The following is a 24,326-nucleotide window of genomic DNA, read 5'->3' on the forward strand; positions in this document are numbered from 1 at the left end:
CAGGAACAAGTGCAAGTCATGCTACATTTTTATTATAACCATGGATCGGTCATCTCTCAGGCTAATTAATTGGAATGCCTGCTCTCTCAAGAGTAAGGTCATCGAATTCACTGACTTCTTAGTGACAAACAGCATCGACGTAGCTATCGTTACCGAGACGCATCTCAAACCGAATATTAACCTTCGAGTTCCGAATTATCGTCTGTTGAGAATGGATCGTACTGGTTCTGGTGGAGGAGGTGTTGCCCTAGCCATCAGAAATAACATCAGATATCGACTTTCGCCGTGCTTCAAACTTAACATCATCGAAGCTATAGGGGCGGAAATCACAACATCGATTGGGCCTATTATCGTGATTGCGGTCTATTATCCCAAACAGACGTCAATCAGAGACGGCTCGGCGTTGCTTCTTAAAAACGATATCATCAAGCTAACACGACGGCAGTCGAAATACGTCATCGGCGGGGACATTAATGCTCGACATCAGTCCTGGGGAAACCAAAGGAGGAATCAAAATGGAGTGACTCTAAATGATGATCTACAGTGTGGGAACTACAGGATTCTTAGCCCAGCAACCCCCACTCGCATTTCTCATTCTGGAGTACATTCCATAATTGATTTCTTCATTACCAACATGGATCGCCACATCGGTGATCCTATTGCCCTTAACGAGCTGAGTTCGGATCACTTCCCAGTGATGGTTGAATTGGGAGTGAATGTCGTAGTCAGGTAGACGGATCAATGTAGACGAGACTATCATCGTGCGAATTGGGTGGAATTCCAGCAGCTTATCGACAACAATATTGATCTCTATCAGCCTCTTGAATCTGCCGAAGATATCGAAACAACAGTCAGCTATATTCAAACTGCAGTTATTGAGGCTCGCCAAACCACATCCCAGAAACGATTCAGGTGAGTGACTCTGTTCAAATTGATCCAATTACTAAACATTTGATTAGACTTCGGAACCTCTATCGAAGACAGTACCAACGTACTGGTATTCGAGAGAGGAAACGACAGTATAATCAGTTAACCAAGGTTATCCAGACCAGAATGATTGATCTCCGTAACAAAAAATTCGCAAAAGATATAAGTAAACTTCCGAATAACTCCAAGCCATTTTGGAGGCTCGCTAAAATTCTCAAGACCAAGTCTAATCCTATTCCTCCTCTTCTTCAACCTGACAATTCAGAACGATTGATAACACCTGCCGAAAACGCTAATGCAATTGGCAACCATTTCGCTAGTTCACACAATCTTGGCCAGAACATTACAAGTCCATTTGAAGCTTCGGCGAATGATACTGTAAGAGCTATTGACAATATTCATTCTGTACCTCAAGAGAATGAAATCATCTCGACTGCAGAGGTTATCTCGGTTATACGCTCGTTGAAGAATATGAAGGCCCCCGGCTTCGATAGTATATTTAACATTGAGTTGAAACATCTTAGTAACAACTTATATGAAATTATGACTTCTGTCTTCAACAGATGTCTATCACTTAGCTACTTCCCCTCGAGTTGGAAGTTGGCAAAAGTGATCCCGATACTAAAACCTGGAAAAGATCCTTCTTCTTCAAAGAGCTATCGACCAATTAGCCTTCTCCCAGTATTTTCGAAAGTATTCGAAAAAAATATATTAACGCGCATTCTTGCTTTTGCAGATGAGCACAATATATTTTTGGATGAGCAGTTTGGATTCCGAAAAGGCCACTCTACCATTCACCAGCTGCGTAGAGTATACAACATAATCAGACGAAACAAGTCAGTTTCAAAATCATCTGCCATGGCACTTCTTGATGTTGAAAAAGCATTTGATAATGTTTGACATAATGGTCTCATTTACAAGCTTCAGAACTTTGGTTTTCCTACATACTTGATAAAAATTATCAAAAATTATCTTTCTGATTGCAGTGACCCTCTCCCACGAATAGAACATCTCAGATAATTTCAATATGAATAAGTATTTACAATAAGAAAGATTCCTACTGAAGATAGGGGAGAATCCAACCAAGGATTTTCCAACAGGAACGATGGAATTTTCCATACTGTGCAAGTTGAAAATTCCCTACACATAGCAGGTAGCCAGTAAGTTAGTTCTAACGTTTTTAGAGTTCTGTACATCCTCACAGAGGGATCGAGGATTAGAGAGAAAAAATAGATGAGTTGATAGTTGAACATCGAGAAGAACAGTTTCTCTCGATAGAACATAAAAGAAAAGTGCCCCAGACCGCTCGGGCGTTACATTTGGTGACAGCGGTGGGATGCTGTCCAAGTGGGGACAGCAGCCCACCCATTAAGTGATTATTTGGATGCTAGCGCGAGTGCGTTATCGACAACCAATTTCAGTGTGCGCGGCGCATTTTATTCTTCGAATCAAGAAGGATCTTTTGACGTAGGACTACGTCTAACCGGAAGATATAGGGGGTGAAATGGAAATCTAGGCACTGAACAAGTAGTAAAAAATGCAAGATTTCGAACGCTTATAACTCGAGCATTTCTCAATAGATCGCAAAGGTTTTTGCATCAATGATAGGAAATATATCTACGCATCTATTCTAACGAATAACATTTCATTTTTCTTGAGATAAATAATTGAATAATTGTGAAATATCAAGCATTCTCAAAATTCACTATGTGCCCATTTTTGATTGGTCCATTTTGTGCTCCTCAAATCGTACCGACCAAAACGGGCAACCAGAGCAGCAGCGAAATAGAATGAAGCACGATTGGAAAGGAAAAAGAAAAAAATGAACGAAACATTGGTCGCAGTCTCACACATGCGTAATTCTCGAGCCAGCCAGTCAGCTTAAAAATCCCCGCTCCGCTGCCGTAACGATCATTCTCATTCAAACCGTACACCACATCGGTTCGCATCACAACACATCAACAAACCAACCCAAGCACCCATGTCTGGACATGGTAAAGGAGGAAAAGTGAAGGGAAAGGCAAAATCCCGCTCGAACCGTGTTGATATGGAGTTCCCCGCAAGGGTAGCTAGGCCGAGCGCGTTAGTACCAGTGCACCAGTCCACCTAGCCGCCGTTATATAGTTTCGGCCGCCGAAGTGATCGAGTTGGCTGGTAAAGCTGCTCGCGACGATAAGAAAAACCGCATTCAGAACAGAACACATCAAGACAACAACAGGCAGTTGCAGCGAGAGGCGAGTGGCAAACGCAATCGCAAAACGGCATCAGGTAGCAGAAGAAAAAAGTTTGCTCTTTTTACAATCTGCTTTGGTGGCAAATCCAGAACAAGGCGGCATCGAGGGCGTTCGAAATGTTTTTTTTTTTCAAAACCACGAGTACTAAGTTTTCTAAATTGGAACCATTCCATAAAACAAGGCGCTTTTCAGGGCCATTAAACCTTCCAAAAAAGAGTTTAGGAAATAAAGTTCAATGCGTTCTAAAACAATATCCAAAATAATAATAAAACACAAATTGATGTTTTCATAATTTGTTTGCCAGGATCTGATGAGTATGTGAATTTGGCAGTAGTTCTGAGCTTATTGATAGTTGGGGACTTTCAAGATTATTCAATTTTCACCAACTCTTAAATTGTTTCCAGATTGAAAGTACAGTAATTTACAATTAGTTCGACATTTAGCTAATTGGACGGACATGTAATGCGACTTATTTAGTTGGACATTTTTGTAAACATAGAGATTCAAATTATGACCGCACATTGAAAGTCGACACTGTACCACTGTCATCGCAAATGTTCAATTACAGGTTCAAATCGCCTGCAATGCGACACTGAGTGGCGCTTCGGTACGTTGCATTGAATGTAATTTACTGTAAAATATGTCACAAGCTGGATGGGAAGAAATTTTCCAACTGTGAAAGCTGAGGCGAGTGGCAAATGCAATCGCTAAACAGAAAGGTTTAGCCAAACAAGATGGGGATATCGAGTGACAACAAAACAATAAACTTTTTAGATTGAAGATAATTTTGTGATCCTGAAAAGGACCCTTTTTAGCCTGCATGTGAATCCAACGAGCGAACAAATCATAATGAATGTATTTTTTTGCCATCGCTCCCTTTTAACGCTCATTCGTTCGTCTCGTTGGACTCGCCCCTCTGGCTGAGTCTGCTGATTTGTCTCTATCCTGTGAGTGTGTACCACTAGAGTATAAAACACGCGGACCCCAAAAAAATATCTTATTTTCTTTCAAACCGTAAACCCGTGTGATTGTACGGCATCGGCATCGTGGACGTAACAAAGGAGGACAAGTTAAGGGAAAGGCAAAGTCTCACTCGAACCGTGCAGGTCTCCAGTTCTCTGTTGGTCGCATTCACTGATTGCTCCGCAAGGGTAACTAGGCCGAACGGATTGGTGCCGGAGCACCAGTATACCTAACAGCGATTATAGAGTTTCGGCCGTCGGAGTGCTCGAGTTGGCTTGCAAAGCTGCTCACGACAATCAGAAAACCCGCATCAAGAACAGAGCAGCTTCGGTTCGGCGCTCATCAAGGCAACAATTAGTTTCAGTGAGTGGCAAAGTGCTACTCCGGCACGTCGCATTAAATGTAATTTACTGAACAATATGTCACAAGCTAGATAGGAAGAAATTTTCCAACTGTGAAAGCTGTGGCGAGTGGCAAACGTATTAGCTAAACAGGAAGGTTTAACCGAACAAGATGGGAATATCGAGTGATAACAAAAACACAACACCAAAGGTTCTTTTCAACCCTCAACATATTCATAAAGAGTAAACAGTAAACTAATCCATTTTTCAGGTAGATAGGTAGGTATTCACGTAGGAGAAGAAAATAAAACAATATATTTAAAATATATATTTAACAAAAGCTGTCCCCTTTGTATAGTCCTACGTCACTCCGGTTATGTCCCCGACATTACCCACCCGTCTTTTTTGTTTTTGTGACGGAACAAAAAAATTCGAATCGAGAATCGAATCAAAAATATAATCAATGAAAAAAAAGACGGGTGGGTAATGTCAGGGACATAACCGGAGTGACGTAGGACTATACAAAGGGGATAGCTTTTGTTAAATATATATTTTAAATATATTGTTTTATTTTCTTCTCCTACGTGAATACCTACCTATCTACCTTAAAAATGGATTAGTTTACTGTTTACTCTTCATGAATATGTTGATGGTTCTGAAAAGAACCTTTGGTGTTGTGTTTTTGTTATCACTCGATATTCCCATCTTGTTCGGTTAAACCTTCCTGTTTAGCTATTGCGTTTGCCACTCGCCACAGCTTTCACAGTTGGAAAATTTCTTCCCATCCAGCTTGTGACATGTTGTTCAGTAAATTACATTTGATGCGACGTGCCAGAGAAACACTTTGCCACTCACTGAAACTAATTGTTGCCTTGATGAGCGCCGAACCGAAGCTGCTCTGTTCTTGATGCGGGTTTTCTGATTGTCGTGAGCAGCTTTGCAAGCCAACTCGAGCACTCCGACGGCCGAAACTCTATAATCGCTGTTAGGTATACTGGTGCTCCGGCACCAATCCGTTCGGCCTAGTTACCCTTGCGGAGCAATCAGTGAATACGACCAACAGGGAACTGGAGACCTGCACGGTTCGAGTGAGACTTTGCCTTTCCCTTAACTTGTCCTCCTTTGTTACGTCCACGATGCCGATGCCGTACAACCACACAGGTTTACGGTTTGAAAGAAAATAAGATATTTTTTTGGGGTCCGCGTGTTTTATACTCTAGCGGTACACACTCACAGGATAGAGACAAATCGGCAGACTCAGCCAGAGGGGCGAGTCCAACGAGACGAACGAATGAGCGTTAAAAGGGAGCGATGGCAACAAAATACATTCATTACGATTTGTTCGCTCGTTGGATTCAAATGCAGGCTAAAAAGGGTCCTTTTCAGGATCACAAAATTATCTTCAATCTAAAGAGTTTATTGTTTTGTTATCACTCGATATCCCCATCTTGTTCGGCTAAACCTTGCTGTTTAGCGATTGCATTTGCCACTCGCCACAGCTTTCACAGTTGGAAAATTTCTTCCCATCCAGCTTGTGACATATTTTACAGTAAATTACATTCAATGGCACGTCGCATTACCACCACTCAGTATCGGATTGGAGGTAATTTTAACCTGTAATTGAACATTTGCGATGACAGTGGTACAGTGTCGACCTTCAATGTGGGGTCATAATTTGGACCCTGAACTCTATGTTTACAAAAATGTCCAACTAAATATGTCGCATTACTGGTCCGACCAATTAGCTAAATGTCGAGATAAGTGTAAATTACTGTACTTTCAATCTAGAAGCAATTTAAGAATTGGTGAAAATCAATAAGCTCAGAACAACTGCCAAATTCACATACTCATCATATCCTGGCAAACACATTATGAAAAAATCAGTTTGTGTTTTATTATTATTTTGGATATTGTTTTAGAAATCATTGAACTGTATTTCCTAAACTCTTTTTTGGAAGGTTTAATGGCCCTGAAAAGCGCCTTGTTTTATGGAATGGTTCAAATTTAGAAAACTTAGTACTCGTGGTTTTGAAAAAAACCATTTCGAACTCCCTCGATGACGCCTTGTTCTGGATTTGCCACCAAAGCAGTGTGTATAAAGAACAAACTTTTTTCTTCTGCTACCTGATGCCGTTTTGCGATTGCGTTTGCCACTCGCCACTCGCTGCAACTGCCTGTTGTCTTGATGTCCACCGAATCGAATGTGTTCTGTTCCGAATGCGGGTTTTCTTATCGTCGCGAGCAGCTTTACCAGCTAACTCGATCACTTCGGCGGCCGAAACTATATAACGCCGGCTAGGTGGACTGGTGCACTGGTACTAACGCGCTCGGCCTAGCTACCCTTGCGGGGAACTCCAGATCAACACGGTTCGAGCCGGATTTTGCCTTTCCCTTCACTTTTCCTCCTTTACCATGTCCAGACATGGCTGCTTTGTTGGTTTGTTGATGTGTTGTGATGCGAACCGATGTGGTGTACGGTTTGAATGAGAATGATCGTTACGGCAGCGGAGCGGGGATTTTTAAGCTGACTGGCTGGCTCGAGAATTACGCATGTGTGAGACTGCGACCAATGTTTCGTTCATTTTTTTCTTTTTCCTTTCCAATCGTGGTTCATTCTATTTCGCTGCTGCTCTGGTTGCCCGTTTTGGTCGGTTCGATTTGACGAGCACAAAATGGACCAATCAAAAATGGGCACATAGTGCATTTTGACAATGCTTGATATTTCACAATTATTCAATTATTTATCTCAAGAAAAATGAAATGTTATTCGTTATGATAGATGCGTAGATATATTTCCTATCAATTGATGCAAAAACCTTTGCGATCTATTGAGAAATGCTCGAGTTATAAGCGTTCCAAATCTTGCATTTTTTCCTACTTGTTCAGTGCCTAGATTTCCATTTCACCCCCTATATCTTCCGGTTAGACGTAGTCCTACGTCAAAAAGTATCAGAAACATTGTGGAACAAAAGTTAAAAAATTAAGTAGTGATCGTAATTGACAGCAGATCAAGTGACATTGGATCTTCCAAAGTGTATGGAAGCAAAACCAGAAAACCAAAATCTGCATCGAAGTGGTTATCCCACCAAGTGAAAAAACGTTTGAATAGAAACTATCAAAACAGATTGGATTAAACGAAATCTCAACAGCCAGAATGAAGACGAAACATGTGACGGAAGGCAATGCTGTGGAAGAGACGGTTCCTCTCAACGCAAAACTGTTGATCAAGTGCAATAACTTAAAATGGAAGCAGTTTGATGGCAGTGATGTATTCAAAAAAGGGAAACACCGTAATATCGGGATACGTCAGTGGCGGTGACTAAAGACCGGCAGGATTGGCTGCGTTATCATGATGCCAGTATTATGAGAAGGGGAACTTCTAGCAGGATTCTGGTTGGAGGAAAACGTTAATAAAGCTAAGTGGCACCTAATTAAGATAGTTAAACAATTTTATAAAAAAAAATATATAAAAAATTATAAAAGTATACTATTAAAAAAATACGAGAAATCGCTGATGCATTTGAAACGATGCATTCAGCAGATGCGAGGAAAAAAAACTAGGGTTATTCAATTCTGTAAGGACTGTTTATTCTGTTTTGAAAACACAATCATATCTCCCATACTTCAATTGTATGAACAGGGAAAGATGGGGAAATGTACTTATCGATAATTTAAACAGGTTTGGTTTCAAATTTCACAAACACACTTTAAAGTGGGATTTTTAGAGAAAGTGATAGATTCAGCCATATATGTCTACAGCCAATTTAACAAGAATGTGTCCATCAATCGCAATCATAGCTTTTGAATGGATCGAAGGGCTGGAAAACCGGGAATTCTTTCCTGTAAGGGCATGCATGTATTGAACTTACTTGAAAGTTCAGAAGTAACTGAAAATGTGGGATACAATTACATGATCAAATATATAAATGAGATAAAAATATATAAATGCGAAGAAAATTAATAAATGCGAGAAAAATTAATGGAAGAGCAATACACACTCTTCTAATATATAAAAGAATAAATGAAAGAATAAACAAGGGGATATTAATAATTATTTGGATATGCGAGGAAATATGTTCAATGTAGCTTGAAGGCTCTACAATGTTGATCGATAAGACTGTTTGGGAAATTTTATGGAGATATGATAATTTTATTTTTCATTTGGAATTGCGGAACTTCAGAATTGAGGGAGTTGAGATAAATAAATACAGATATCATAGCAAATGAAGAACACACAAAAATTGAAATAATATACAATCAGTTATATATAAAAATAACCTCACAGATCAATTTTAGAGGAAACTCTTCTAGTTTCCCCTGAAACTCATTGAGTAGGGGGAGATGCAGTGACCCTCTCCCACGAATAGAACATCTCAGATAATTTCAATATGAATAAGTATTTACAATAAGAAATATTCCTACTGAAGATAGGGGAGAATCCAACCAATGATTTTCCAACAGGAACGATGGAATTTTCCATACTGTGCAAGTTGAAAATTCCCTACACATAGCAGGTAGCCAGTAAGTTAGTTCTAACGTTTTAGAGTTCTGCACATCCTCACAGAGGGATCGAGGATTAGAGAGAAAAAATAGAAGAGTTGATAGTTGAACATCGAGAAGAACAGTTTCTCTCGATAGAACATAAAAGAAAAGTGCCCCAGACCGCTCGGGCGTTACATGATAGAGCGTTCAATGTTTCTATAAACAATATTTCATCAGAGAAATTCATTGTGAATGCAGGTGTTCCTCAAGGATCCATCTTGGGACCAATTCTTTTCAATATCTACACTTCAGATATTCCCGCACTCCCATCTGATGAGAAACTGTCACTATTTGCAGATGACACTGCCATCATTTACAAGGGCAGAAGTATCACAGAACTAAGATCTAAACTTCAAAGAGGGTTAGACGCTTTGTCTGGATATTTCAATAATTGGTAAATATGCATAAATGCCGCAAAGACACAAGTTATATTGTTTCCCCACAAGAACACTCCAAAGCTTGTTCCTCCTCAAAATATGACAGTCAGTCTTAATGGCAATAGTATTGAATGGTCTTCAGAAGTAGTGTATCTGGGTCTAACTTTCGATCGAAAGCTTACCTTCAGAGCACACATTGACAAAACAGACACAAGATGCAACATTTTAATCAGGTCATTGTATCCCCTGATCAATAGATACTCTCGATTATCTCTAACGAATAAACTTGCAGTATACAAACAAATAATATTTCCAGTTATCGCATATGCGATGCCCATTTAGGAGTGCTGTGCTCCAACTCACAAATTAAAACTTCAACGCATACAAAACAAAATTCTTCGTATGATTCTAAACTCTCCACCCAGAACGCGAAATTCGGAGATACATCAGCTGGCCGGGATTAAAACCTTGGATGAAATTATCAATAACAATTGTATGAAATTTGAACAGAGTTGCGCTCTCTCAACACACGGAATAATACAAAATCTGTATGAGTATGCTACCTGACTTCATAGTCGTTACCTTTCAAGGTAACGGCTTTGGGTTTGGGTAGATATATTTATTTCCAGTTAGATAAGTAGTGTAAGTTGGGATAATGTAAATAATTTGGGGAGGGTATCTTATAAGTTAGATTTAGGTAAACAAAAAAAAGGTAAACGGTTGTTGAAACCGGTCTACTACTAGTGGCAGCAGCAAGCATCACGAGCGGATCGTTTCAGGCACGCTCTCTCCGTCAGAAGTGCGAGAACGTTTCTTGGCATCGTGAAAGTGCAGCATCGAATCTGAGCGGCCAACAATTGTGCTGTGTCTCACATAAGTGGCAGTAGCAGCAGCAGCGGCGGTAAACATCGAGGCTGAACCTCAACAATCGAGCTGTGTCTCGCATCGGTCCACTACTGTTGGCAACAACAAATATCATGAGTAGAGAGTTTCAGGCATTCTCTCTTTCTCTACTGCTGCTGCTGCTGCTACTCAGTCAGATTTCTCATTCTTGTTGGACGCTCAGATCGATAAACATATGTGTTTCTAGTGTGCATTGCTGGTACTCCTGTTCACATCAACCAATACAATTGGATGCGGTTATGGAGATAAAGGAGACAAAGGACCCGGTTAAGGAATAGTGTATCGCAAGGTTCCACATGGCAACATCCAGTGTATCAAACCCGTTATCCGGTGTCAACGAAACCCTTGCAAACCGACGCACAGAAGCCGAAGATGCCAAAGCCAAGGAAAGCAGCAGCGACTCCGAAAAAACTACCGCTGCCAAAAAGTTAACAACTACTACATCCGACTGAAACCTCATTACATTGGCACGCAGCAGATTTCATACAACCCATTTAACCATTCCAGTTCTTTTCAGGACTTTCGATATTGCTTTGAAACGAAAGAGTTTAATTTATTGTTTTCCACTTATCATAAAAATTATATAAAACTACGATCAAAAATACTGTTTACTTTTACATTTTCTTTGATCATGTGCAGTTTCCTGTTACTTATCACGTCAGAAACATACTTTCCATCAACCAACCTGACTGGATGCGGTAAGAGAGGCCCCTGTACGAAGCCCCTGTACCCCTGTACGAAGCACTGCGCCGAAAAGTATGCACATCGCGCTGGTGTGATCGAAGAGCAGTATGAATTTCATGCGTCTAAAGACGACGCTCGTACACACAGCTCGTCGCGTGGATGTCGTCTATAGACGACATTCGTACACACAGGACGTCGCGCGGATGTAGTCTATAGACGACGCTCGTAACGGATGGGTTAACCATCAATAACTACGCTTGGCAACATTGACATCTGGCAATTTTCATATAAGATTTTTTCCCCGCATGTTAAAAGTGGTTTTTCATGTACATAAAAGCGCAGCGTAGTATGTCAACTGCTTCCCGGTTAGAAAATAAATGATCGTTAGAAAATAAATGAGCGACCCGTCCAATTTCAAACGCTTATTGCTCATTCATTTCATGATGGATTGATGAGATGTTTGCATCATACGTTGTCGGCACTCCATAATAATTTTTCACATTGAATAAAATAATATATATCATGTTACTAACAATCGAACAATTAAAAAATCTCAACCACTATCCAAACAGAAGATACCTAGGCCTGATTGATCGAAATTGACGTCATTTCTTTTTCGCGCCCGATTCGTTCGTTCACCGGCAAGCTGCATGACAATCGAGGAGGAGGCGCCTACTTCACACATACCAAATGATATAAAAGGATGGAGCGTTCGTGGATTTTATTCATTCATTCATTCTGTGTATGTCATTCGTTTCGACAACACGTGATTTTTTCCACTCTCGCTTATAGCTAAAGACAGGTAGTTTTTAATTTTTGGGTTTTTTTTTTTTCATTCTTTTTTTTTACCCGCATTGGAGGTGGAATCGTCGTCACACGCTTTGGCGTGCTTGGTGGATATCGCCAAGAAAAGGAATATGGGGCGTCAGCGTTCCAGTACTTCAGCCACAGACGGCCCTTCGAAAAAGGTCCGGACTCAGTCCGCTGCCCCAGCGGATGCAGAAACAAATCAGCTGCTACAGACCAACCAATATTCGGTGCTCCCAGAGGACACTGGAAGCAACGATGCCGTCATCAAAAAGGAGCGCGTTCCCCCGCTGTTCACATCTAGGATGGACTTAGTGAAACTCGAGTCTGAGCTTTCCCAGCAACATCTCAAGCCGCGATTCAAGCTGTGTAGCGTGGGCATCAAAATCGTATGCTCCAGCCTAAAGGAGTATCAACAAGTCGGGGCCTACCTGAAAACCGAAGGCGTGCAGTTTTACACACACGATATGCAAGCGGCGAAACCTCTGAAGGTGGTTTTACGTGGACTACCGCCTGTCGGCCCGGAGGAAGTTAGAACTGAGCTGTCCAATCTTGGTTTGAAACCGGAGAACGTCTTCGCGATGACTCGTCGCCCAAACAACAACACGTGGAACCAGCTGTTCCTAGTACACTTCGCCAAGGGCACCACCAACATCAGCTCGCTCAAAAACATCAGTGATTTATTCCGCGTCATTGTATCATGGGAGCTGTATCGTCCCCAGCACCGAGATGTCACACTGTGCACGAACTGCTAAAGGTTCGGACACGGTACCAAAAATTGCTACATGCAGGCTCGCTGTGGTAAATGTGCTGGGAATCATTCCACGGCGTCCTGTGGTCTGGCTGATGACCAAAAGTCGAAGTGTGCTAATTGTGACGGTGAACACCAAGCATCCAACCGATCCTGCCCTAAGCGAGCTGAATTCATCACCATCCGACAAAAGGCGACAACATCCAACCAGCCTGGTAGACGCAAGCGTAACGTTCGTCCCCCACCGATTACCTCGGATGCGGAGTATTCAGCTTTCCAGCAACGCCATCAGGTCCCAAATTTACACCCGCTTCCCCTCAACAGTCAGCGTAACACCAATACATCTCCTGCTACTAATCAAATCGATGAAGCAGTCTGAAATCGTCGTTCAGCACAGCCCCGCCTCGCAGCTGCTGCCACTCAACCGAATCAAGGGCACTCCTCCACCCCTCGTATGTCATACGCTGATGTGGCCGCTGGTGCAACCACGGACAGTACGCTATTCACCACACAGGAGATGCTAACTCTCGTGTCAGAAGTCATCACAATAATGCGTACCTGCAAAACTATACCTGAGCAGCTGCAAGCGGCTTATTCACTGATTAGCAAATATGTCCCGTGAAGCTGTCAGCATTGCAAATTGGAACGCTTGCTCGCTGAGAAGCAAGCATATCGACCTACTAGATTTCCTCAATAGCAAGGAGATCGATGTTGCTGTCATCACCGAGACGCACCTTAAACCGGAAATCAACATCTTTCTTCCGGAGTTTCGGATCCTAAGACTCGACAGAACCAGTGGAGATAAAGGGGGTGTGGCCGTTGCTGTGAGACGAAACATCGACTGCCGCCTGCTGCCGAACATTCAGCTCAAAACCATCGAAGCCATCGGTATCGAGGCTCGTACATCGATTGGGCCAATCATCATCATTCATCAGGCACGGTTCAGCCGCACTGCTACGGAACGACTTGGCCAAGCTTACACGGCGGCGGGCGAAATACATCATCGCAGGAGACCTGAATGCTCGGCATGCGATTTGGGGTAACCGAAGGCAAAACCGGAACGGGATCATCCTTGCGGAGGATTTGGAGAGTGGTTATTACAATATCTTGGCGCCGAACAGTCCAACAAGAATTTCCAGATCGGGAGTTCACTCTATTCTGGACATTTTCCTGACCAGCATGGCCATTTACGAGGATCCACTCGTCTTCGAGGAACAGTCATCCGACCACTTCCCGGTGGTGCTTAAGTTGGGTGCCTCTGCTGATACGGTGGCCAATCATTCCCGACGAAACTATCACCGAGCAAATTGGGGCGAGTTCCAACATGTTGTTGATAACAACATCACTCCCAATCAGCCTTTAGATTCTCCGGAGAATATTGACCTGGCGCTGGAATCCTTTCAACGAGCGATTACCACAGCTCGTGACAGGGCGGTTCCGCTTCAACAACATCAGGTGAGTACCTCTCTCCAAATAGATAGCACAACCAAACACATTATTCGTTTACGAAATATGTATCGACGTCAGTACCAGCGTACTGGCGATCGGAACAAAAAGAGAACGTATACCAATCTGACTAGGGTAATCCAGGATAGGATTCGAGAGCTTCGAAATAGAGAATTTCGTGATAAACTCCGTCAAATTCCTCCTCATTCGAAACCCTTCTGGTCTTTGACTAAAGTTCTAAAAAAGAAACCAAAGCCTGTGCCTCCGCTTTTCTCATCTGGAGGTCCACATGAAGGTAACATTTTATTAACACCCATAGAAAAAACGAATGCGTTGGGGCAACAGTTTGTGTCGTCTCACAACCTCGGGCATAACATCATCAGTCCTCACGAGCATGACGTCATTGAGGGAGTCTCTGTCGATCAGAACGAACGATCAGAAAGTTTTATTCCGGAGGGGTCAGAAGTCACTGCTGATGAGCTGATTGGTCTTATCAGAGGATCAAAGAACATGAAGGCCCCCGGTTTTGACAACACTTTTAACATCGAGCTCAAGCATTTGAGCCACGGCTCATTTGCTTTTGTAGCAAAAATTTTAAATAGATGCTGGGAGCTTAGCTACTTCCCTTCTGTGTGGAAGTTAGCAAAAGTCATCCCAGTCCTGAAACCGGGAAAAGATCCTTCTGTCCCCAAGAGTTACCGACCCATCAGTTTACTCTCTGCCCTCTCCAAGCTTTTCGAGAAGTGTATTCAATCCCGAATTCTTTCTTTCGCAGATGAACATGGTATCTTTCCTGAGGAACAGTTTGGGTTCCGTAAGGGAAGATCCACCATACATCAACTCACTAGAGTTGTTAACATCATTCAGCGGAACAAGTCGGTATCCAAGACGACAGCAATGGCGCTCTTGGACATTGAAAAGGCCTTCGACAACGTATGGCATGATGGTCTGGTGTTCAAGCTACATCAATACAATTTTCCGATGTATTTGATAAAGATAATTAAAAATTATCATATACACATATACACCGCTTCCCGGTGATGGAACACTGTCTCAATTTGCTGATGACACCGCGATTATGTTTAAGGGTCGTATAATCAGCGCTCTGACTCGCAAACTACAGTGCGGTCTGGATGCTTTAACAGAATATTACACAAGTTGGAAAATTGTAATCAATGCGGGGAAGACCCAGACTATCCTTTTCCCGCATTCAAGGTCTCCTAAACTTGTTCCCACTGACAACGTGAGAATTCGGTTCGGAGACTCCCTTATTGAATGGTCCAAAGAAGTCACCTATTTAGGACTCACATTAGACAGTCATCTAATTTTCAAATCTCACGTTGATGAAACCGTCAACAAATGTAACATTTTACTTCGGTTCTTGTATCCTTTAATTTGCAGGAACTCGAAACTTTGTTTAAAGAATCAGATGGTTGTCTATAAACAGATATTCTATCCTGCCATTGAATATGCGGTTCCTGTTTGGAAGGGCTGTGCCCGGACACACAGACTGAAACTCCAACGCGTTCAAAACAAGATTCTTAAAATCATACTGAATTTGTCACCCTGGACGGGAACAACGGAGGTTCATGAAAGAGCCTGTCTGGATACCCTAGAAGTAAAGTTTGACAACGTCATACAAAAATTTGGAGAGAGGTGCTCCTCTTCCGTGCATGAAATTGTACGGAATTTGTATATAGTAGTTTAAGGTCTTAGGTTAAGTAGGTAGTTTTATTATAACAATTTAAAAAAATACAAATGTTTATCATTAAAAAAAAATTAGATATAGTAAAAACAAACAGTACCTAGCATTCTATTATGCAAATTAAGATGAACAAAGATGTGAAGCATTAGCTGGCCAATTAAAATGTATAGAACTTTGTATTAACCAAAAACGTATAAGAAATATAAATGAATTTATGCAAAAATAAATGGATTTTATTCATTTTTACAACGGACGTGGAACGGACAACAGTGGAGAGCAGCAGCAGTGGACGCGGCTAATATAGACGAGCATCGAAGCTGTGTGGTCAATAGGCTAGCTGTGCCTCACATCAAGCTTCTATGGCAGTATAAGCAGCGACAAACTACTACTACTCTACTAGTGGCAGCAGCAAGCATCGCGAGCGGAGCATTTCGGGCACGCTCTCTCCATCAGAAGTGCGAGCACACGCTTCTTGGAATCGTGAAAGTGCAGCAGTGAACTTCAAGACGAGCATCGAATCTGAGCGGCCGACAATTGAGCTGTGTCTCATATCGAACTTAAGTGGCAGTAGCAGCAGCAGCGGCGGTAAACATCGAGCCCTAACATCAACAATCGAGCTGTGTCCCGCATCGGTCCAGTACTGATGGCAACAGCAAACATCATGAGCAGAAAGTTTCAGGCATGTTCTCTCTTTTTGCTGATGCTGCTGCTCAGTCAGATTTCTCATTTTGTTCGACGCTCAGATCGGTAAACATATATGTTTTTAGTGTTTTAAGTGTGGTCACATCAGATCAACATCAACCAACATGACTTCATGCGGCAAGGAAGGCAAAGGAGGATCGAAGCGTATCGCATGGTTCTACATGACAATATCCAGTGTATCAAATTCGCTATTCGCCGTTTAGCTCGACGTGATGGTGTCAACGAAGACCACCAAAATAAAAACAGAAATAAGCAGCAGCGGCTCCGAAAAAGCTACCGCTGCCAAAAAACAACAGAAGTGAATTGTTGTTTTTTGTTGCTCCATAAAGTTTTACGCGAGTAAATATGTCGGAATATATGTTCACGCAATATGAGCGCCAATCTCGTAAACGTGCATCGGAGCAGAAACAACTTTCTATCACTGATACCGAAAGCTCGATTGTAACACTGGTGAAATGAACAAAAAATACCCAACAACCAAATCAAACGGCCCTTTTCAGGGCCATCAGATCATTATCAAAGAGTTTAACAATATATTTTTTCAAACATCCAAAATCAGCATGCGACAGATAGCCTAACGTAATCCTACGTCAACTATGCGGTCGTGTCTCGGACACAACCTTCTGTGACTTTTTATATCCCTTCAAACTTGTTGCATCTCTCAAGTGTACATACTGCTTTGACCGCAGATTTGCATGGTTGAATCTGGTTAATTTCAGGTATTCAGTCTTCATATTGTCGAATGAATACTGTTGGAACAATAGGTATCGCAGCAAATGATTATCAACATCCTACCTTATCATCAAACGATATGCGAATAATTTCAGTGAACTGACGGCATTGGAATATATGCTTTGTGAGGACCATACAATTATTATCAGAGCGAATAAACGTCCGACTCGAAGTCATGAACATCAATTCAATGTGCTCAAGATAAATTTATCCTTTAAAGGTCATTAACCTTTCTAAAGATTATCAGATGGAATATATTCCAATGTCGTCTGGAATAACCTGTCCAACACCTTATGATCGTAATATTGTTTTTGCTATTATTCTGATGTTTCATAACACGGCACTGTATTGATTATTCGCCGAAAATGAATAAAAAATATCCTTGAAGTTAACCTACGGTTTTAGTAGCAGTGCAATATGGTGAGCCAGTCTCAGGATCAGAAAACATTTAAAAATGAAGCTTTTTTTTTTAAATGAATCAATAGTAAAACAAAACGTCAAAAAATTTCTCAGCTTTGTGATAGCAGATAATCATTATCCATTTGAGTTGTATGAGTATTGCATCCCCCCACAAACTGTGGATAGTCTATCTGCATACAAATTATGTAGAGTTCCACAATCCAAAAAAATTATGAGCAAATATTTACGTGCTTACACAAAAAAAACACATGTTGACATATTTGCGCTAATTTATGTTTTTTGATTAATTCAAGGTAATCAAGGTCTTTTCTAGACACCAGTTCACTCGGCCCCGAAAAAAGTGGTCTGTATTTGGAAAAATGGCGGAAAAATATATCTCGCAAGACCACGTGTTCGATGTCGTAATAGCCTTAATAATAGTAATAGCCAATAACGCATTTACATTAACTCATAAAATTAGTGATTTGAGGGGGATTATTGTTTGTAGTCTCTTGATTAATTTAAACACCATCTGAGAATTCCTCTGTGAAAATGCTGTAGCGCATTTTTTTTTATTTTACCCAGTTTCATCGAAGTAAACGCGCTCGGAAAGGAAAATTGAACGCCCGGACGAGAGAGCGAGAATCGTTAAGCGTACGTCATAGAGAATCTCATTCCCATGGAGCAAATTCTTGTTAGGAGTTGAAAACAAAACGAGGAAGGAGAGTAACTCAATTATTCGAACTAGTCTCAGTCTAGCAATGCTTTGGTCAACTCAGAGTTACCAAGAGAAAATCATTTGGTTATGATGGGTGAGGATTAATAGTTAGTCGCAGTTTGCACAGATTGCGATCTGTGCAGTTTGCGATTAATCGTAAATCACATCATGCTTCCTTGTTTTCCATCCTTGATACTGACTGTGGATTTAAAAATTTTCCCTCGAGTAATTTCGCACTCTGAAACGTATTTCTACATTAATAACTCTGGGGGTACATCTACATACACATTATCCTCAATAAAGTAATGTTGTTCCTCAAACTTAATCTCGTTGTAATTTCATAAATTCGTCAGACGATCTGGCAGTAAGCTGACAATAAGTACAGCTTTGCGTCTAGAGAATTTATTTTAATGTGAGATATATACAAGTGCGAACCAGAGAACTATCATGACAGAAAACTTTAATATGGAAACCAGTATATTCATTACGAATAATGTAAAGAGTTCAAACATCAGGAAAAATCAAGATCATTTCAGAAAAATCAGGATAAATTGGGTGTTCGTCAGGATATCACGGAGCGTGCTAAAAAGTCTGGGAAATCCTGAAAAATCAGGAAGGTTGGCATCTCTGCCAACCCCTGGTAACACCCATTTTGGACCCATCGGTATAGAACAGGATTGAACCGTTACGAACATTGGGACCACCTTCATCCCATACTGAACGAGAACGTCCGATAACTTTGTATGGAATGTCATAATTAGTCCTAGGTTCCATCCAATCTCTGTTCACCTCTGAGGCTGGTCCTGAGGGTAAGAGATTCAGGATGCTCAAGTGACCAGTTTTGTCCCCGTCTAGTTTTTTCCCATCTTTTATACTTTAGAGCGCTTTTCTTAGCATCTAGCTGAACATGTTGGTTCAAAAGCAACAGTAGAAAGTTAGCCTCCAATGCCTTCGAGGGTGTGCTTCGCATTGGTCCAGTAATTGCAACGCATGCTAGTCGTTGGACTTTGTTTACCTTTTTTTAGCTACAGTCTCTTTAGTTTTTGGCCACCATACTAGTGAGACATAGGTTATCCTAGGCCGCACAATTGCAATGTAGACCCACATAACCATTTTTGGTTTGAGGCCCTATGTTCTTTCTATCATTTTAGAACATGTTCATAGGGCTGAATTGGTCTTACTTGAATCTAAGTGCGCACTCCAGTTTAGTTTAGCATCTAGGATAACATGATATCACGTCGTCGAACTTGTCACGTACAATTATGAATAGATCATCGGCAAAGCTCACGATTTCAAACTCTTTTCCCTTCAAACTTTTCAGAAGGTCGTCAACTACTAGTGACCAAAGGAGAGGTGATAGAACGCCTCCTTGTGGCGCAATCCTTTGTTGTGCGGGAGGAGTGTCAAATCACCAATGAAACTTTTATCACCCCCTATAACCTTCATATGCCAAATTTGGTTTCATTTGCTTGATTAGCTCTCGAATCATGCAGAAATTTTTGTTTCATTTGTATGGGAAACCCCCTATCCCTTAGAGAGGGGGAGGGGTCTCGAACTATCATAAAAACTTTCCCCGACCCCAAAAGTCCTGTATACAAATTTTCACCTCGATCGGTTTATTAATTTCCGAGTCTATAAGAATGAGAAAGACAGACAGATTGTATTCGTTTTTTATTGTTTTCATAGTCTCGGGACCAAAGGCGCTTTAGTTTTTTTCTGGAATGTTGAGGATTTTTCACATAACATATCTCGAAACCAGGGAGGCGTTTTTTTCGTTTTTGAGTTATGATTTTTCAAAGTTAACCGATGGTCCGAAAAATCATTTCCCCCTATTTTTCCACTACAAAAAATCTTTTGATCTGCTGGACCGATTCAGATGATCAACATATCAAATCAAAGTTAGTCTGAGCTAGTCTTGTTCCAAAAAATACTACACTCAGAGTGAAAATTGATTTTGTTTTCGTAATTATTGTTTTCGTTTTGGTAGAAGTACTAGGAAATACAAATACAATCAATAATATATTTTAAGGAAAGGAAATCGGGTAGGTAAAGGGTAAAGGAAATCGGGGTTTTCAAAAAAAGTTTTTTTATGCCAAATGTCTTAGAATAGCATGAAACGTCGAGATGAAATGTTGTGATCATTAGTGGGAATATGAGCAACAGTTTCGCTACTGATCTGCAAATATAAATATACCGATATTATATACAAGATAAGCTCGTCCAGGTTTGTCATTCACAATTTTTCTTTTCCTTTTAGTTATTTTGTCATTCCTTTTCTCAAGTTTTATTTTTTTCTAGTATTTCCAATAATTGATCGCTGATGTTCCGGAAACGAAAATCTAAGAACCACTGTATCGGTTTGGCATGGAATGGCTGTATACATATAGATGAAGAGTTTTGGTAGAAGTACTAGGAAATTTATAGTAAAAGGAAATCGTAGAGAGTCAATTAGAAGATCAATCAATGAAGAGTTCTGCTATTGGACCCACGAACGTTCGCTTAGTAAGAAAATGGGAATATTAGAATGTATTTATATCGAAAAATTAATTTTGGGCGGAACGAAGTTTGCCGGGTCAGCTAGCAATATAATGAAAGAAACGAATGAAAATTGATACTTACAAATAAAGGAGTCCTTTCAGCATTATTTTTTCTATCTTTAATGGTGAAAGCCGGCAAAACCTCGAAAAAGAAAACGTAGAATTTGTATTCAAATCATCAATAGCCGAATTTATTCGCAATGTCCTGTGTATGTTGTCGGCTTTGAATATGTGTAGCCGGTTGTACAGTAAATGATGTTTACTCGGAATGGTTTTAATCATATTTGTTTCATTGAAGATTAACCGTGCGACGGGGTAATCTGCAGTTCTCCAAAACAATGGACTCCTTGCATCTCTCCGCTCAAACAGTTCTGGATGATTACAAACTTTACGGAACTGCATCACCAAGTTCATCAGATTTGACGTGAAATTCTTATCGAATGAACTTCCATCACCAGTTCCGTGGCCCGTGAGATTGAGCAAATCTTCAATTCGTATTTTCTTTTTGAGAGCGACATATAGCAATTTTTGTCGTGTTGTCAACGGACAATAAACCATTATTTCTATTTTATCTGACAGCTCGTTCTCGACATCTTTCTTGATTCGTCGCAGCATGAAGGGTTTGAGTATCATATGTAGGCGTGAAATTTGTTCTGCAATACATTAAAAGGGGTTAATTCAAATTTTCCTTTTTGGATTGAAATACTCACTTTCATCGATTCCTGTTTTGTTTTCAGCATGACTTTCAATATCTTTCGAAAACCATTCGTTAAATTCTTCGTGTGAATCAAATAGCGTAGGCATGATGAAATGCAGCAATGCCCATAGTTCTGCCATGCTATTTTGGATCGGGGTACCGCTAAGCAGTAACCTGTTCCTGCAGTTGAATCCAAGCAAAAGCTTCCAACGCATTGAGCTAGAACTTTTTATAGCTTGTGCTTCATCCAGCACCATATATTGCCACTTTATACGATTGAAATACTTATAATCCGAAACCACGAGTTGATAGCTAGTAATAACAACATGAAAACTAGCATCTCTCGTGTGAAGATGCTTCTGATCCCAAAATTGTCGTAAAATCTTTCTTTCATTCGGAGAGCCCCAATAGGGTACGACATTAAAATCGGGAACAAAACGTTCCATTTCCTGCTGCCAGTTGTGAAGAGTCGATGCAGGTGATATGACTAGGAAAGGACCCCAAACTCCATAGCATTCAGCGATATGGCATAAGAAAGCAATCGACTGAACTGTTTTCCCAAGTCCCATTTCGTCAGCTAAAATACCGCTTATTCCTTGATCATAAAGGTTCGCTAACCAAGTCATTCCTTTTAATTGATAGCCTTTCAAACAACCCCGAAAAATAGAGGGTTGTGGGAGGTCTGCTATAGCACCCGATGCATTGTCTTTTTTATTATTAATTAGCAGATGTTGGGCAACACTATCAAATTGTTGTTTACGGGTTCGTTCAGTGCTAAACGCATCCATTGCATTTTTGTAAGCTTGCTGTTTCATAGACTCACAGTCGTAATTATCTATATCCGCCAATCTAGGGTTTGATTCTTCGTCGAGCTGAGACAATATTTTCAATTGTTCTTCTTTTGATACGTTCCCAAGCTTTTTTGACATGAAATGTGCGTACAGTTCGGTTTGAGTGATCAAAAAGTTAAGTTTTCTCTGCTGTCGTTTGGCTTCCACCATTTCAACGTCGATTTTCCGTTGTTCTTCAGCCTCTCGTTCCATTCGACGACGAGTCTCTCTTTCAACCCGATCATATCTTTTCCAATAACCCTGCATTTCTCGAGTCAATCGTTTGGCTCTCCAAATGGTTTCTTTCATAAGCTTTTGCGATTGCATCGCTTTTTGGCGTGATACTTTCATACATAAAGAAGCCACGCGACGACAGTTGGTTATCATGTCCTTATGGTTGTTTACCTTGGCTCGTTGAACCTTTCCTAGTTCTTTCTTTGCCATCAATTGCCATATTTTTCGACGCCTAACAGCCATCATTTCAGGGGTCTTTATCGCACACTTTCGTCCTCGTTTCAATTTGATACCTGTCGGACTTGACGGTTTGGAATCTATGTCGTCATTCTCATTTTTCGTTAAAGTTAATTTTGACTCCCAATCGTTGTGATCATTAGTGGGAACATGAGCAACAGTTTCGCTTCTGATCTGCAAATATAAATATACCGATATTATATACAAGATTAGCTCGTCCAGGTTTGTCACTCACAATTTTTCTTTTTCTTTTAGTTATTTTGTCATTCCTTTTCTCAAGTTTTAATTTTCTTCTAGTATTTCCAATAATTGATCGCTGATGTTCCGGAAACATGTCGTAATTCGATAAAATTCCAGCAGCATAATAACCGTACTGAGAATTCTGTAACAGAAGGCATTATTTTTGCTATAGTTTTAAGTGATTATGGTTTATTCTCACATTGCTGCTGTTATAGTATTTAGCGCGATACATTTTTTCCCTTTGGTGATTGTTCAGCATTAGACGAACGTATTCATCTTCGTCGGATATTTCACTCTCCGTTTCGGTGTCAGACAATAACAGATTCTGTAGCCATAACCGTTCCGGGCCCACAGATGTCAAATTATATACATATCGTTTATCCTCATTCCGTTCTGAAAATTGAGATCATTCGTGGATGGAATTAATGGAACTCACATTGCGGGAGAATCTTCTTAACGTTGTATAACATGAGTATTATTTTTTTAATCCGTACAGTTAGAGTTGGCTTGCTGGTGCAAAAACTGATTCAACTGAATCGGTGTAATGTGCGCATAATTTGACCTTACCTTGTCTGGACACTTTAACGCCATAAGCAAGCTTCCGATAGTTTCGTATATTTATATTGGAAGAGTCTGAATCCGAATCATTATCGCTTATATCGTCATCATTCTCGTCATCGCTGCTGCTTAGTGTCCTCGAAATTACATGCTCAGCATATTTCAAAAATGGTCCCATATCAAAAGCTGCTTCGAGCCGTTGAATATACAGTGGTTTTGCCATTTTCTGCTCATCGGTTCCTTTCACTTGATTGCTATTAATTTCTATCATTTTACGAAGTCTATCGAAATTCTGTCAAAACGAAAACAAACAAGTATCTTTACCAAGTTTCTGTTGTACATTGGCCACAGTTGAGTAAACTGTCAAATAATGATAGATGTCGAATCGGTTGAACCCCATCGCAACATACTCAGACAATAACCAGGTATGCTCTAAGGCCGAGGACGTAGGCCATCTACATATTAGGCAACCTCAACTCGATCTATGTTGGCATAAAAAGAAAAAAAAAATGACGTGTTGATCTTGGGCAGGCAACTTTAACCCTTTTCTGTATTATTTAATACGTCAAACATCAAAATATTTCACTACTCTGCTGAGCGATCTAACACCCTAACACCCACGAGTGACACTCGATGTTGTACGGGAAAGAGTTAATAAGATTCCACATCAAACTAAAACAACTGAAAAAAATGAAAACAAATAATTGTAGTGTAATATTAAATATTCATGTTGAACATTCTGCCGCTAGCGAGTTTAAATGT

At 40.6% G+C, this 24,326-nt stretch overlaps 1 protein-coding gene across 1 annotated transcript in view; it reads right to left on the minus strand.

Moving 5' to 3' along the window:
- The window catches only part of LOC129770904 (chromatin-remodeling ATPase INO80), a 151,543-nt gene extending 127,623 nt beyond the window's left edge, over positions 1–23,920 (minus strand). The window contains exons 1-5 of the mRNA XM_055774081.1: positions 23,574–23,920; positions 23,206–23,399; positions 23,002–23,148; positions 21,479–22,940; positions 20,851–21,421 (exon numbers count right to left, since the gene is read on the minus strand). Of these exons, the coding sequence (XP_055630056.1) occupies positions 20,851–21,421; positions 21,479–22,940; positions 23,002–23,148; positions 23,206–23,399; positions 23,574–23,835 (2,636 nt within the window). The 5' untranslated portion in view covers positions 23,836–23,920. The remainder of the gene's footprint in view (positions 1–20,850; positions 21,422–21,478; positions 22,941–23,001; positions 23,149–23,205; positions 23,400–23,573) is intronic.
- Positions 23,921–24,326: the final 406 nt, after the last annotated feature.

Source organism: Toxorhynchites rutilus, chromosome 2, assembly GCF_029784135.1.
Source record: "Toxorhynchites rutilus septentrionalis strain SRP chromosome 2, ASM2978413v1, whole genome shotgun sequence".
In the NCBI taxonomy this organism is placed as follows: Eukaryota; Metazoa; Arthropoda; class Insecta; order Diptera; family Culicidae; genus Toxorhynchites; species Toxorhynchites rutilus.